This window comes from Neovison vison, chromosome 5, assembly GCF_020171115.1.
Source record: "Neovison vison isolate M4711 chromosome 5, ASM_NN_V1, whole genome shotgun sequence".
NCBI lineage: Eukaryota > Metazoa > Chordata > Mammalia > Carnivora > Mustelidae > Neogale > Neogale vison.
The window spans coordinates 11725309-11737899 of record NC_058095.1 but is presented as its reverse complement, the minus strand read 5'-3'; the positions used below and the strand labels follow the sequence as shown (position 1 = coordinate 11737899).

Sequence of the window (12591 nt, the reverse complement as noted above, 5' to 3'; positions counted from 1 at the left end):
AGAGAAGCACTCGGAGCCTCGAACCAGAATCATCCCTCTAGCACAGAAACCGACTCATTTTAAAACATCCAAAGGCTTCTCACGGAACGCAAAAGGGCTCCAACTCCTCAGCACGAGATCCAAAGCCCCCAGGTCTGGGCCCTTCTGAACTAGAAGGCTTTGCACCCAACAATCACCCACTCTCTCAGCCCCGGAAAGCTCTCCCACACCAGCGTGGGGTTCGACATGTCTGTTGTGTATCTGCCCCAACAGCCGCTCACCTTCCCATCCTCCTGGCAAAGAAAACAAATTTCCTGTACCTCAACTCAGTTGCAAGCCCCCCTTGTGACACCCGTCCTGATTCCCTCACCCCAGGCAGATAAGGGCACGGTTATGTATCATGGTGAATGAAAGAACCACACAAGCAAAAGATACACTGTTCTGCCCACACCTCCTAATAGTTCTGTTTCTGCACTCCCTTTCCAAGCCAAAGCAGATGCCAGAAGCCACACCAGAAAGCACAGCATCCAACAGAAGGCTTCTCCACGCGGCACCATGAGAGTCAATGCCGCGGTGCTTCTCAAGGACAGCAGTGACTGGTACTGGCGGGGATGGTGATCTGGTCATCACATAGGGGACAGGCCAGCCCTGGAACAGGAGGCCACACGTACAGCAGCCACAGGGAGCGGCCCACCGCATGTCACACACACACTGAGCACATGCCATTCCCTCTGCCTGGAACATCCTTCTTTCTCTCTGCCGATAACACCCACTTATCTTTCGCTCTCAGCTGCACGGCCCCCAAGCATCCAAGTCAGGCCTTCCCACAGCCTCCTCTCCACCCAAGCTCATAGCATAGCATTGCCTTTGGCGACAGATGACAGTCAGTCCTGTTTTTCCTGGTTCCACCCCTATATGATTGGGGCAAGTCCTCGTTCGGACCTTCAGTTTCCTTCTCTGTCAATGGTGATGATCATGTCCGTCTTTGTGGACCGACTGGGACAGTAATGCGTGCCCGCCCCCACTTTATAAACATTCACTGAATATTTCGTCGAATATTCCTTGAGTGAGTGGCGAATGACACGGCACCCATGTTCACATTCCTTTGGTCTGGATCCTTCTCCAGAAGCCCAGGCATCTAGGTCAGCGGGCTCTGCGTGCAGGACCCCCCTGGCAGGGCTCTTGAGACTGGCTCTGGGGAGCTCTGGACCTGACTGGGGACCTGACAGTGCACAGACAGGCAGGTTCCCTCCCCACAAGGCAGAGGGAAAGAGCAGTCCTGGGGGTGTGGGCAGAGTCTGTGGGCAGCGAAGGAAGCGAAGGAAGCGGCTGGGCTCCAGGGGCTGGGGAGAACCAGCCTTCACAGCGGAAGAGGGGGAAGTTGGCAGGTGAGAAGGAGAGAATGAGCTTTCCCAGGAGAGGAGCCTGAGGTAGGAAAGGGCGCAGAGTTCCTAGAAAGGTAGGGAGGACCTTGAGGACTGGGGCTGCTAGATTTTGTTTCCCTGGAGGGCAGGGCAGGTCGGTGGGAGGGAAAGAGAGACAGGTCCAAGCAGGATCCCGAATGCCTGGGCTGAGCGGGTTGTACTTGATCCTGGGAACATGGGAAGCCAGCAGAGGGTTTTAGGCTGAGGAGATCAGCGTTAGCTTAAGAAAGAAAAACCAATGTGTTTATGAGGCATGCTGTGGAGATAGGCAGGCTGGGCGGTACGGAGGGAGGCTGGAAACCAAGACACCAGCCAGAAAATCCAGCAAAGAGAGGAAAATCTACCAGATAACAGTCATGATGGAAAAGAGTGTCAAGGTTCAGAAAACAGAATGTCTCCAGACCGTTGCTCTCTGAGCCTCCAAGCCAGAGCTGCCCTGCCTGGGAGACAAAGGCAGTCCCGGGGGATCCTAGAAGATGATTTATGGCTTTCGGGTATCGGCCTTAAGGGGTTTCTTCTGCTTTTAGGAAGAAGTTTGCAATACAGGCTTTAAGGATTCTTTTCCTGAATGACCCTCACACCTCAGCCACCTGGAATGTTCACGAGCTTCTAAAAGTAGGTGGTCCACATGGGACCAACTATCTCCATCGTGCCTGGGGCTGTCCAGGTGTTAGCACTGAAAGTCCTGGTCAAATCAGGACACTTGGTCCCCAACTACCCCAGTCTGCTGAGCTCCAAGAGCTCAAGGCAGGGCTCTTAATTGTCACAAAGCATTCAGCTAATTCTACTCAACAAGATAAGCCGGAAAGGGGGGCACCGCACTGTAAGAAATGGCTGCAGATGGGGTGAAGGCTGGGCAAATGACCTGGGGCCTAATCCTTTGTCCATCTCCTCTGACGCTGGTTACCTCAAAAGCCCAGAACAAAAAAAATGAGCCAGTTGGAACCCAACACATCACCCCACAAGGTACATGCCACATCCCAAGTGTCCACGGGCTAGATACCCTGTGCCTGGCCACTTGGTCTAAGAAAACCTTTGCAATGGAAGGGAAAGGTTCTGACTTCTGCTGCCAACACAGACAGACCCGAGATACACAAATACACACACTTGAATGAGGAATCTAGGGGCTCTGGGAGCGGGGTGTCCCTTTATCCTACAAATCGCACCATTTTTGTGGTCCATGTGTACACACCACACACACTCCGACTTAAAAATACTGCAACTGGGGATTAGAAAAATAGCAAAAATGTCAATGCAACATCTGGGATCCTTATGATAATATCAGGATTCTGTCTGTAATCTGACACAGCCTTGGCTGAACTGCCTTGTGGCACCTTCCTCTCTAGAGTAACAGGTTGTTTTCCAGCTTCCAGTGGACCATCGCCCCTGGCTTCAGATTCCCCGCTACAAACAGGTTACGTGGAAACCTAATCATTACAGTCTTTAACACACACACACACACACACACACACACACACACACACACATGGCAACTAAGTCATTTAATAACACCAAGCAGCACCGACGGACCACAGGGATGCCCTCCACTCCGGCCACAAGCCCCGCGCCTCGCCAGCATCTCCGCGGACACTTCCCAGAGTTGGGACTCCGCGCACCTCCCAGGGCCCAGGGCACCGGACCGCGCTCACCTTCTGCAGAAATGCCATCCTCGGCCTGTACTGTTGGCCTTGGTGTCGGATCGTCATCCTGGACCCTGGATGAAGGCACCACCAGAAGCCGAGCGGAGCGCAGGAGAGGAAGCCCCCGACCAAGGCGCCCGCGTGCCCCGCACACGCCCTGGCGTCCCGGGGGAGGAGGGCGGCCGGGAGCGCGGGGCGGGGGCGGCTGCTGCCGGCGGCGCCCCTTTACTCTGCCTTGGCCCCCGCCCCGGGAAAGCCGCTGGAATCCGCGCCAGCCAATCAGCGCGCCGCGCCCCGGGCTCATTAGCATGCCCTGCGCTGGCGCCCACCTGCCGCCAGGGGGCGGTGTCTGGTCCCAGCGGGACCCCGCAGAGCCTCAGGTGAGATCCGCGTGGGTTTGGCCCGGAGAGTGGGAGGATCTGTCGCAAAGAGCAGCCTTTTCACCTGGGCCAGAAGTGAGTTATATCAGAAATGAGACAAAGAGGCCTCACTAATGAGCGTGGTGGGAAAAATGGTCTTTCCCATCCCAGCTCTGCCACTAGCTAGCTGGACAACCTTGGGCAAGTTTCTTAAATTCTAAGCCTCAGTTTCCTTACCTCAAAGGTAAAAATGAAACATGGGATGGTCCTATCCAACGGACGGGCGACTATATCATGTAATGGGGAAATGTGTAACACAATGCTTGGTCCTCAACAAATGTTTAGCAGTGTTTACGGAAGCAAATTGTAAGTGGCTTGGTAAGGTGTTGGTTAAAGAAAGAGGGGAAGGGGGGAAGGAAAGGAAGGAACACAACACTGACTCAAGGTTGCAAACAATTTCAAGGGCTTCATGGCTGGTCCCCTCTGAGAGGGGTCCACAGCTCCCTTTTGCTTTAGAAAATCCAGGACCCAACAGGTGTCCATTCATGCAGAAGACTAGAGATCTTACTAAGCAAACCAAGCCACTGGGAACTATGTTCCTAGTGTGAACTACAAACCAATACCCGTATCCAAATATGACTTTTTTTTAATGGAGTGTCTTTGGGGCTTGGACTTACACAGAACACACACTGGGATATGCTGGATCAGATGAACTATGAGTTTCCTTCCACCTTCAATGTTCCTTGATTCTATAAACCCAAAACGGAAAGGAGAAAAGTGGCTTTCCCACAATCAAGGAGGAGAAAACTTAAATTTTTCAGGAACAAAAACGGGAAAAACACATGAGCTCTTGCTCAGTAATCAGATAGCCGAAACCCCATAATGTGTGCCGGTGTCTCCTCCTTCACTTCTATCAGACCCTGCTCACCAAGCAACCTTACTTTGGTGGGACTCACTCTCCCTTAGCTCACTGGACCAGGGATGCTGAGGATGAGAACCTCCAGCCACTCCCTGTTCCGGCTGTGACCATGATATGGATCTGAAAATCTTAAAGGAGATTGCTAGATTATTACCTTCATAAATGTCAGCTTGAGCCAGACAGAGGTAAAGACACAACCAGAGGAAGTTAAGGCCAAGTGCAAGGTGACGTTACAAGGAAAACAGAAATGAAAGTTGAGCCGAAGAAGCCCATTGGAAAAAGAAGCAAAGAAACTAAATAGGCTGAATGCAGAGGAGGGGCTGTGAGGCCTACCAAGAAGTCCCCAGAGCTCACCTGGTTCCCTGCCTTTCCAAGGGCACGTGCCATTTCAACAAATCCTCCCAAGGATCTTGAGTCTTTGTTTCTTGCGACCGAAGGGGCTTAACGCATAATGTAGTGTCAAGACTTTAGTGACAGCGTCCTGAAAAATAGAACTGATTTAATTCTCCTACTTATTTAAACAACAGACTATTGCATGCCACGCATTGTGCTAGGGCAGAATATGACCCAGTCCCTGTCTTGAGGAGCTCACAGCTTCATGCGGGAGAAGAATACTTGAACAAAATTATGTTATAAACTGAATGTATATACCATCGAGATCACATCAATAGAACACAGAACTTTGTAGAAGAGTACCTTATCCATGAGTGGAAGAGAAAATCAGGGAGACGTCCTGGAAGAGGAGTCCTAAAGGAAAAAGGGATCACCACAGGTCCATCAGACAACAGCAAAAGAAAGGCACAGAGGGCAAGGATTAGCATTGTTTGAGGGGGGTGGCAAGGAATGCTTTGCACACAAGGTCTTGGGAGATTGATTAGAGGGACATGGGCAGGAACCAGACAATGGTTGACTTTGGGTCAAGGATTAAATGGAGAGGGGTGTAAAGGAACTTTCTGAAGTGACAGAAATGTTCTATATCTTAATAAGTATGGTGGTAACACAGTAAGTTTGTCGAAACTCATCCTACTGTACTCTTAGAATTGGAGCATGACACAGTCTATAAACCATACCTTCAGAAAAGGATTGACTCCCAAAAGCAAGGATTATCTTCCAACATGATAGAGGGACATGGTACAAAGCTGAAATCCTCCCATGACTCAGGTGGGTGAGCATTCCATCATCATCATCTCTATTGTCATCAAAGACTTCCTTCTTGGTGTCATTCAGACCCTAAATGGGTCATGTTGCCCTGGCTAGAATTCAATGTCATTGACATGGGCCTGAACCTTGTCCCCTGTAGGATAAACTTCATCCAGGCACAATGACGTGGTCAACCATATGGCAGTGTCCTTTAAAACCCAGGTCTAAGGTCACCTCCCAGTAAAATGTCCCTGACCAGCTCAACAGTTCAGTTCAGCTCACCTCGCTCAGTGCTGAGGAAGTCAGGCTTTAGAAAGCCACGCTCGCAGGTCCCAGACTGGGAAGGGAGACAGAATCTTCAACAGCTTATTCCTGCATGATGGATGACCACTTCCAGGCAGAGACTTCACGAAGGGTCTCCTTTGAGGGAACACAGAGTTAAGGGAAACCCTAAAAGAGGTCAAGGTACCCAGAGATCAACTAATAATGGAAGCCACTGCTATTATCCACATATAAAGGGCTTGGGGGGGGGGGTGGGCAGAGCCTGGGTGGAGGGGCTGCCTTGCAGGGCTGTCATGTTGGAGGGACACAGCCATGGCTAGATAGGATGCCAGGGGAATAAACACGCTGACCTGCTCTCCCCCTGGGGCCTCCCATTGCTTAGTTGTGACCAGGAGCCAGGGGGCACTGGAATCTGGGTGAGGCACCTGTTAGGGTCAGGCTCCTGGAGCACACAGGGGAGGGCAAAGGATTCAAGAGGTAGGAGGGACACAGGGTAGGTACACCACGAAGAAGCAACGTGATGTGTTAAATGTCTTTGATAACTCAGAAGCTCAGAGGATCGTTCTCAGAGTTTATCTTGTGTCCCCAAGCACTTTGAACAGTAACAGCACCTCCCCTACCTGCACAGATGTCTCCCTGACTCAGACAGAAATCACGTCAAACTCATTTGACTTCCCGGGCCACTGCCCTTTTCTGCCCCTTATTTGCATTTCATATAATTTTGTCTTGTTTGAATTTGTTACAAGTGTATATTACATATGCGATCCTACCGAATCATTTAGAGGGAAAAAAACAAAACACGCGCCTTCCATGCATGAATGTTTCTTCCTAGCACCTGCTAGAGAGGCAATAGCTCATGAAAACCTATTTTGGAGGGAAACCAGAGGAGGGTCTCCTTCTCCCAATAGTGAGCATACCAGGCCGGCCGGACAGAACCTCTCTGTGCGCCCACGGGTCAGCTCTGGTTGAGTAATAAAGTGACGTGTGGGTGAGACCCACACTCCCTTTTTCTCCGAATTTTCACCCTCTCTACGAAGAAGCTATTTTAGACCTCGGGAAGGTGTTCGATCTGGGGGTATGAAAGAAAAAGAAGACTTAGAACCTTTCTGGAAGGTTCCCTGCCTCCTCCTCATGCAAAGATTGCTCAGAAATTATCTTGGCCCATTAGGGGGTCATCAAAAGTAACGTACATCACAAAGCACAGGGTTTGAGGGAGGGTTGTCTTTTTTATTTTTTTGTTTTTTTGACAGAGATCACAAGTAGGCAGAAAGGCAGGCAGAGAGAGAGGGAGGGAAGCAGGCTCACTGCCAAGCAAAGAGCCCGATTCAGGGCTCAATCCCAGGACCCTGGGATCATGACCTGAGCTGAAGGTAGAGGCTTTAACCCACTGAGCCACCCAGGCGCCCCACACAGCACAGTCTTATGAAAACTCTCTCCTCTATCTTTTTTTTAAATCCTGAATTGCGTTGTCGGGCTGTATTCAGAGAGCATACCTTTCACAAGGAAGCACCAGACATGAACAGGTAAATGGAACAAAACCATGCCTTGCTCTGTCCCCGCTCTCCTCCCCACTCTGTGGGGTTCCCTGCTGTCTATCTATGGACCAGCTGCTCCCACTGGAATTTTCTCTAATGAATGACGTCTGCTCCCTTCTGGTGAAGGGTGTTATTATTTCATATTTATATCTATAGAAAATTTGGAACTGTGGGGGTTTTTTAAATGACATTAAGAGAAAAGGCATTTTTCACAACTTGACGTGGGCTTTGGTTTTTCAAGATAGCGTTGGGGCTGAGGGGAGGGATGAAGGCCTCAAGGCACAAGATGTGTGTTCTGGGCCCTGCTCTATTTCTCACAGGATGTGTGACTTTTTTTAGATCGCTTTATTGAAGTGTAATTGACATACACCAAAAAGCACCATATTTGAAGTGTACAATTTTATAAGTTTTGATATACCACATCCGTGATCAAGGGAAGGAACATGTTCATAACCCCCAGAAGTGTCCTTTGTGATCCCTCCCCCTCCTGTCCCTAGGCAACCACCGTCCTTTTTCTGTCACTATGAATTCGTTGGATCAAGCCGCCTAATCTCTAATCAAGTCTCTAGTTCACTAATCACTCCAATTCACTAGTTTCTTATTAGTAATAAGGAAATATCAAATTTGATGAATCTCCTATTTTAAAATCATATGATTTTAGTATTCAAAGTAGAATGAAAAACTCCATCGGCCCCAAGGCTGGCAGAAGGGGAACTAGTGCTCCCTGCGACGCCCCCTCTGAACTTCAACCAGACACCCCAAAAAATGGGATTCCGTGGAACAGACATTCCAAAGTGTTGAGTCCCCAAATGATTTCACTCATATGTGGAATTTAAGAAACAAAATAGATGACCTTAGGGGAAGGAAAAGAAAAATAAAATAAGATAAAAACAGAGAGGGAGGTACACCATAAGAGACTTTTTTTTTTGTAAAGATTTTATTTATTTGACACAGAGAGAGAGATCACAAGTAGGCAGAGAGGCAGGCGGAGGCAGAGGTGGGGAAGCAGGCTCCCTGATGAGCAGAAAGCCCGAAAGATGTGGGGCTCGATCCCAGGACACTGAGATCATGACCTGAGCTGAAGGCAGAGGCTTAACCCACTGAGCCACCCAGGCGTCTCCCTAAGAGATTTTTAACTCTAGCAAATAAACTGAGGGTTGCTGGAGGGGAGGGGGGAGGGGGGAGGGGGTAACCGGGTGATGGACATTAAGGAGCGCATGTGATAGAATGAGCACGGAGTGTTCTATGCCACTGATGAATCACTAAATTCTACCCCTGAAATGAATAATACACTAGATGTTCACAGAATTGAACTTAAATTAAAAAATAATAAATTTTTAAAAGGGCTAAGTGCTACCATCTACATATCCCAACCATTCCTGCCACAAGTGAGCAAGAGGAGTGGGGGTTGGGAGGTGAGAAAGACCCACTTTAGGAGAAGAGACCCCAGGAAAATGTATCACTCGGTTCACCCCCAGAGTCTGAGTCTCACTGAAGTCCCCTTCTGATGTCAGACCTGCCGTGCCCATCCTTCGAGGATGCTGAAACCAAGTGCACGCAGCCTGGGGTCCTCTGCTGACCCTCGGACTCTCCCCCTGCCTGTGTGGGTGGCTCAGGCACCACTGCCCGGGTCCCCAGCCCCTCTCCCTGCTGCCAGCAGCCATCACTGCCTTTCGTGAAGAGACCAGAGGGCAGCAGAGAGCAAATGTCTTTCTTAAGGCTTTCCAAAACAGGGGATTTTTCAAAATCTCTGCACCTTCTGCTTTTCTCTTGGTTTCCCAGGAAAGGCAATGTCTGAAGGGCTATAGCAAGACAGCCCATAAAGGAAATGCAAATAAAATAAAAGCATTAGCCCCTGCTAGACTATCTTCTAACATCTGTAAGTCCTTTTTATAAAGGATTTTGTTTTATTTTATTTGACAGACAGAGATCGCAAGTAGGCAGAGAGAGGGAAGCAGGCTCCCCACTGAGCAAAGAGCCCAACGTGGGGCTCGATCCCAGGACCCAGAGAGCATGACCCACGCTGAAGGCAGAGGCTTAACCCACTGAGCCACCCAGGCACTCCTATAAGTCATTTTCTTCAGAGGTTGCATTTGAAGACCTACTTCACCCCTGCTCCTCCCTCTTTGCTCCCATGTCCGGATCTAATAATGCTTTCTCTCTCTTCTTTCTTTTTCCTCCTTTTCGCTCGTTGGAGAAAGAGGGATGTTCAGATACATCACCTGAACCTTGGAAAATCCAGTTTTGCTTTTCCTTTCTCTGTTTATCTTTGGTAGTCAGTCCCTCTGGGTTCAAACCTGAGGCCACCTTACAGACACCAGATTTGGTGTTTTGTAAAAAGTGCAAACTATCCTGGAGCGCCTGGGTGGCTCAGATGGTTAAGCATCTGCCTTCAGCTCAGGTCATGATCCCAGGGTCCTGGGATGGAATCCTACATCAGCTCCTGGCTCAATGGGGAGCCTGCTTCTCCCTCTCCCTCTGCTCATGTTCTCTCTCTCTCTGTGTCTCAAATGAATAAATAAAATCTTTATAAAAAATTAAAGAGTACAAACCCTTAGGACAAGAAGGAATCCCAGAGACTGGCTTCTAGTGAGTATGGGGCTTCTTCTTGGGTGATGAAAATGATCTGAAATGAAACAGTGGGTAATGCTGGAATGACCTCGTGAATATACTAAACAGGTTGACCTATACACTCTAGAAGGGGCACACTTATGGTCTGTGAATTACACCTCAATTCTTAAAAGTGCAAAACCCAGAGAATTAATTTTCCCCAGCTATTGCTATTATTAGGCTGTCCTTCCCTTTCCAAAAGAGGTAGTACCTCCCATTCTCCCCCCTAATAAAGTTCATTCATTCATTCATTCAAAAATCAGTGATTTTTCGGGCACAGTTTCCCTGCTCATCAACACAAGCGGCCTTTTCTAACCAGACCTGAAACGTTCTTTTTCTCCAGCCCGCGGAGGAATTTTTTTTTTCCGCCATTATGTATTTTCACCATTATGCCTTTTCTCTTGCCGGGTGTTCTGCTGATAATCCCCTGCTGCCTATATTTGACAAATGAGATGCTCTCTGCTGCCCTCCGTCAGAATCCAGATCAAGTCGTCCCCCCACCGCCCAAGGGAATACTTCCCCCCCCACCCCACCCTGCTCCTTCCACATGGAGTCTGTGCCTCGCGTTTTCCACTCACAACTTTGGGTTTGCAGCTACTTGCTGCATATCTTACATCCCCTCCGCATCAGTGAGTTTCACCAGGGATAAGGGCAGCCGGTGGCTTGAAAGTAGCGGTTTCTGGGTTTGGGTTTGGGTTTGGGTTTGGTTTTTTGGCAGGCCCATCTGATTTGCGGCATTGCCCATTGCTGTGGAATAAATACTCCTACTAATGTGACATCGGTGACCACTGAGATACTGGAGGGGATTTCTCTGTTAGTTCATGGTGCAGCACCAAAGGATTGCAAAGGATTAGCAAAACCTGAATTGGGACATGGTTACATGAAAAGCAATTAGTGCAGCCACTATAGGAACATAGAGATGGATGGAAGTTAAGATGGGCCCAGTGATGTTTCAGTAAGGCTTGACTTTAAACTGAACAATGTTTTCTCTTCCTCATTCTTAAAGCCTCCTGCTCCCCTTCACTTGTTTTTTTGGTAGAATCCTTTATTCCGAAATCAGTGTCGATATTGACATCCCACTGTCCTCAATGTATACTTAGTAATGAGACTTCCATGACCAGTGCCCCTGCTGATGATGAGACCACCTTGAAGATGTGACCAACCCGGCTGGCAGCATGGACCAGATTCCAATCCAAACTGCCCAGATCCTGTATATTCCAATAATACCCCGCTCGGTCTTTTAACCCTGCTGGGTCTGCAGTTTGGAAGGCATTAGCCTGTTGCATTCTCTTTTGCCTGGCAAAGCAATAAAACTGTCGTTCCCCTTTACTCCAAAACTCTGTCTTCGTGTTATACTTCAGCTCCAGAATACAGAGGTCAGTTTTCGACAACATTAAGACTCAGTGGGAAAACTCCCTAGCAACTAGAACCGTCCTATAAACTAAATAGGTTATCTCTTGGCCCAGCAAACTGGGTGTCATTGGAGTGCCATGGTCTAAGATGCTGAAGATGAGATCTACACCACACTCAGTGGTAAACTATATAACCCGGTCCATCTCTTCCACCTCTAAGAATTTTTGAGTCTCAGATGGGCATGACTCCAAGGCCATATGGCAGAGAAATGGATGTTGTTATGACTCACTCAGTGTCACAGTCAGAGATTTAGGGAATCACCTGTGAGAAAGGTTTCCTGGCTGACCTGATCTACCCCCTCTGTCCCCCTAATGAAGCCTTCCTCCCTTAGGCTCCTTGTCCACTTTGCATTATCTGTGTGAATTTTGCCTATGAGCATTGGGTTTGCCGGGCGGTATCTGATATCCTGAGGGCAGATTTGATCCCTCCAAAGGCAACAGCCATTTCTCCCAACAATCTCCAAGGGAAGAGACACGTTCTAAATTAGGGAAAGGAAGCAATAATTCACCAAGTCCGCCTTAGGTACCACTCTGTTGCTGAAACTCAACTGTCCATTCTATGAGAACAAGTCCGTGACCAAGAGAAAATGGAATCTATAAGCCCCAGGAATCAGACCATATTTTGTAAGAAAATTTTTGTGACATCATGTGATTTTTCTCTACTTCCTTTTTATCATCTAGCATTTATTACATTTTCATTAGCTGTTCCTCCTTTCTCTGCTCTGTGTTGGAGAACACTCAGTTTTTTTTTGTTTGTTTTTTTTTTAAAGATTTTATTTATTTATTCGGTAGAGAGAGATCACAAGCAGGCAGAGAGGCAGGCAGAGAGAGAGAAGGAAGCAGGCTCCCGGCTGAGCAGAGAGCCCGATGCGGGGCTCGATCCCAGGACCCTGGGATCATGACCCGAGCCGAAGGCAGCAGCTTAACCCACTGAGCCACCCAGGTGCCCGACTCAGTTTTGTCCAACTAAGCCTTTATTGAGCACCGTTTCTGGGTTGCGTACTCCTTAAGCACTGAGTAAGACACAGTCCTGCCTTCAGGAGATTTCCAGTGGGAAAGAAAGGTATAAAATATAATTCTGGCACCATGCAGTATGATATTGCAATATACGGGAGGCAGAAGGAAAAGTGAAAAAAAGGAAGGGTGGTAAGAGCGTGCTTGAGGGTAGACAGTGGTAACAGAGGTACCTAACAAGCATCACTACACCTGCTTCATTCATCAGTCCCCACCACAACCCTATGAAGCAGACCTCTAGCCTTCATATCCCATTCAACAAATGAGAAAATGAGAC

At 48.6% G+C, this 12591-nt stretch overlaps 1 protein-coding gene across 1 annotated transcript in view; it reads right to left on the bottom strand.

Moving 5' to 3' along the window:
* The window catches only part of RGS9 (regulator of G protein signaling 9), a 69239-nt gene extending 66054 nt beyond the window's left edge, over positions 1–3185 (bottom strand). The window contains exon 1 of the mRNA XM_044247579.1: positions 3053–3185. Within this exon, the coding sequence (XP_044103514.1) occupies positions 3053–3109 (57 nt within the window). The 5' untranslated portion in view covers positions 3110–3185. The remainder of the gene's footprint in view (positions 1–3052) is intronic.
* Positions 3186–12591: the final 9406 nt, after the last annotated feature.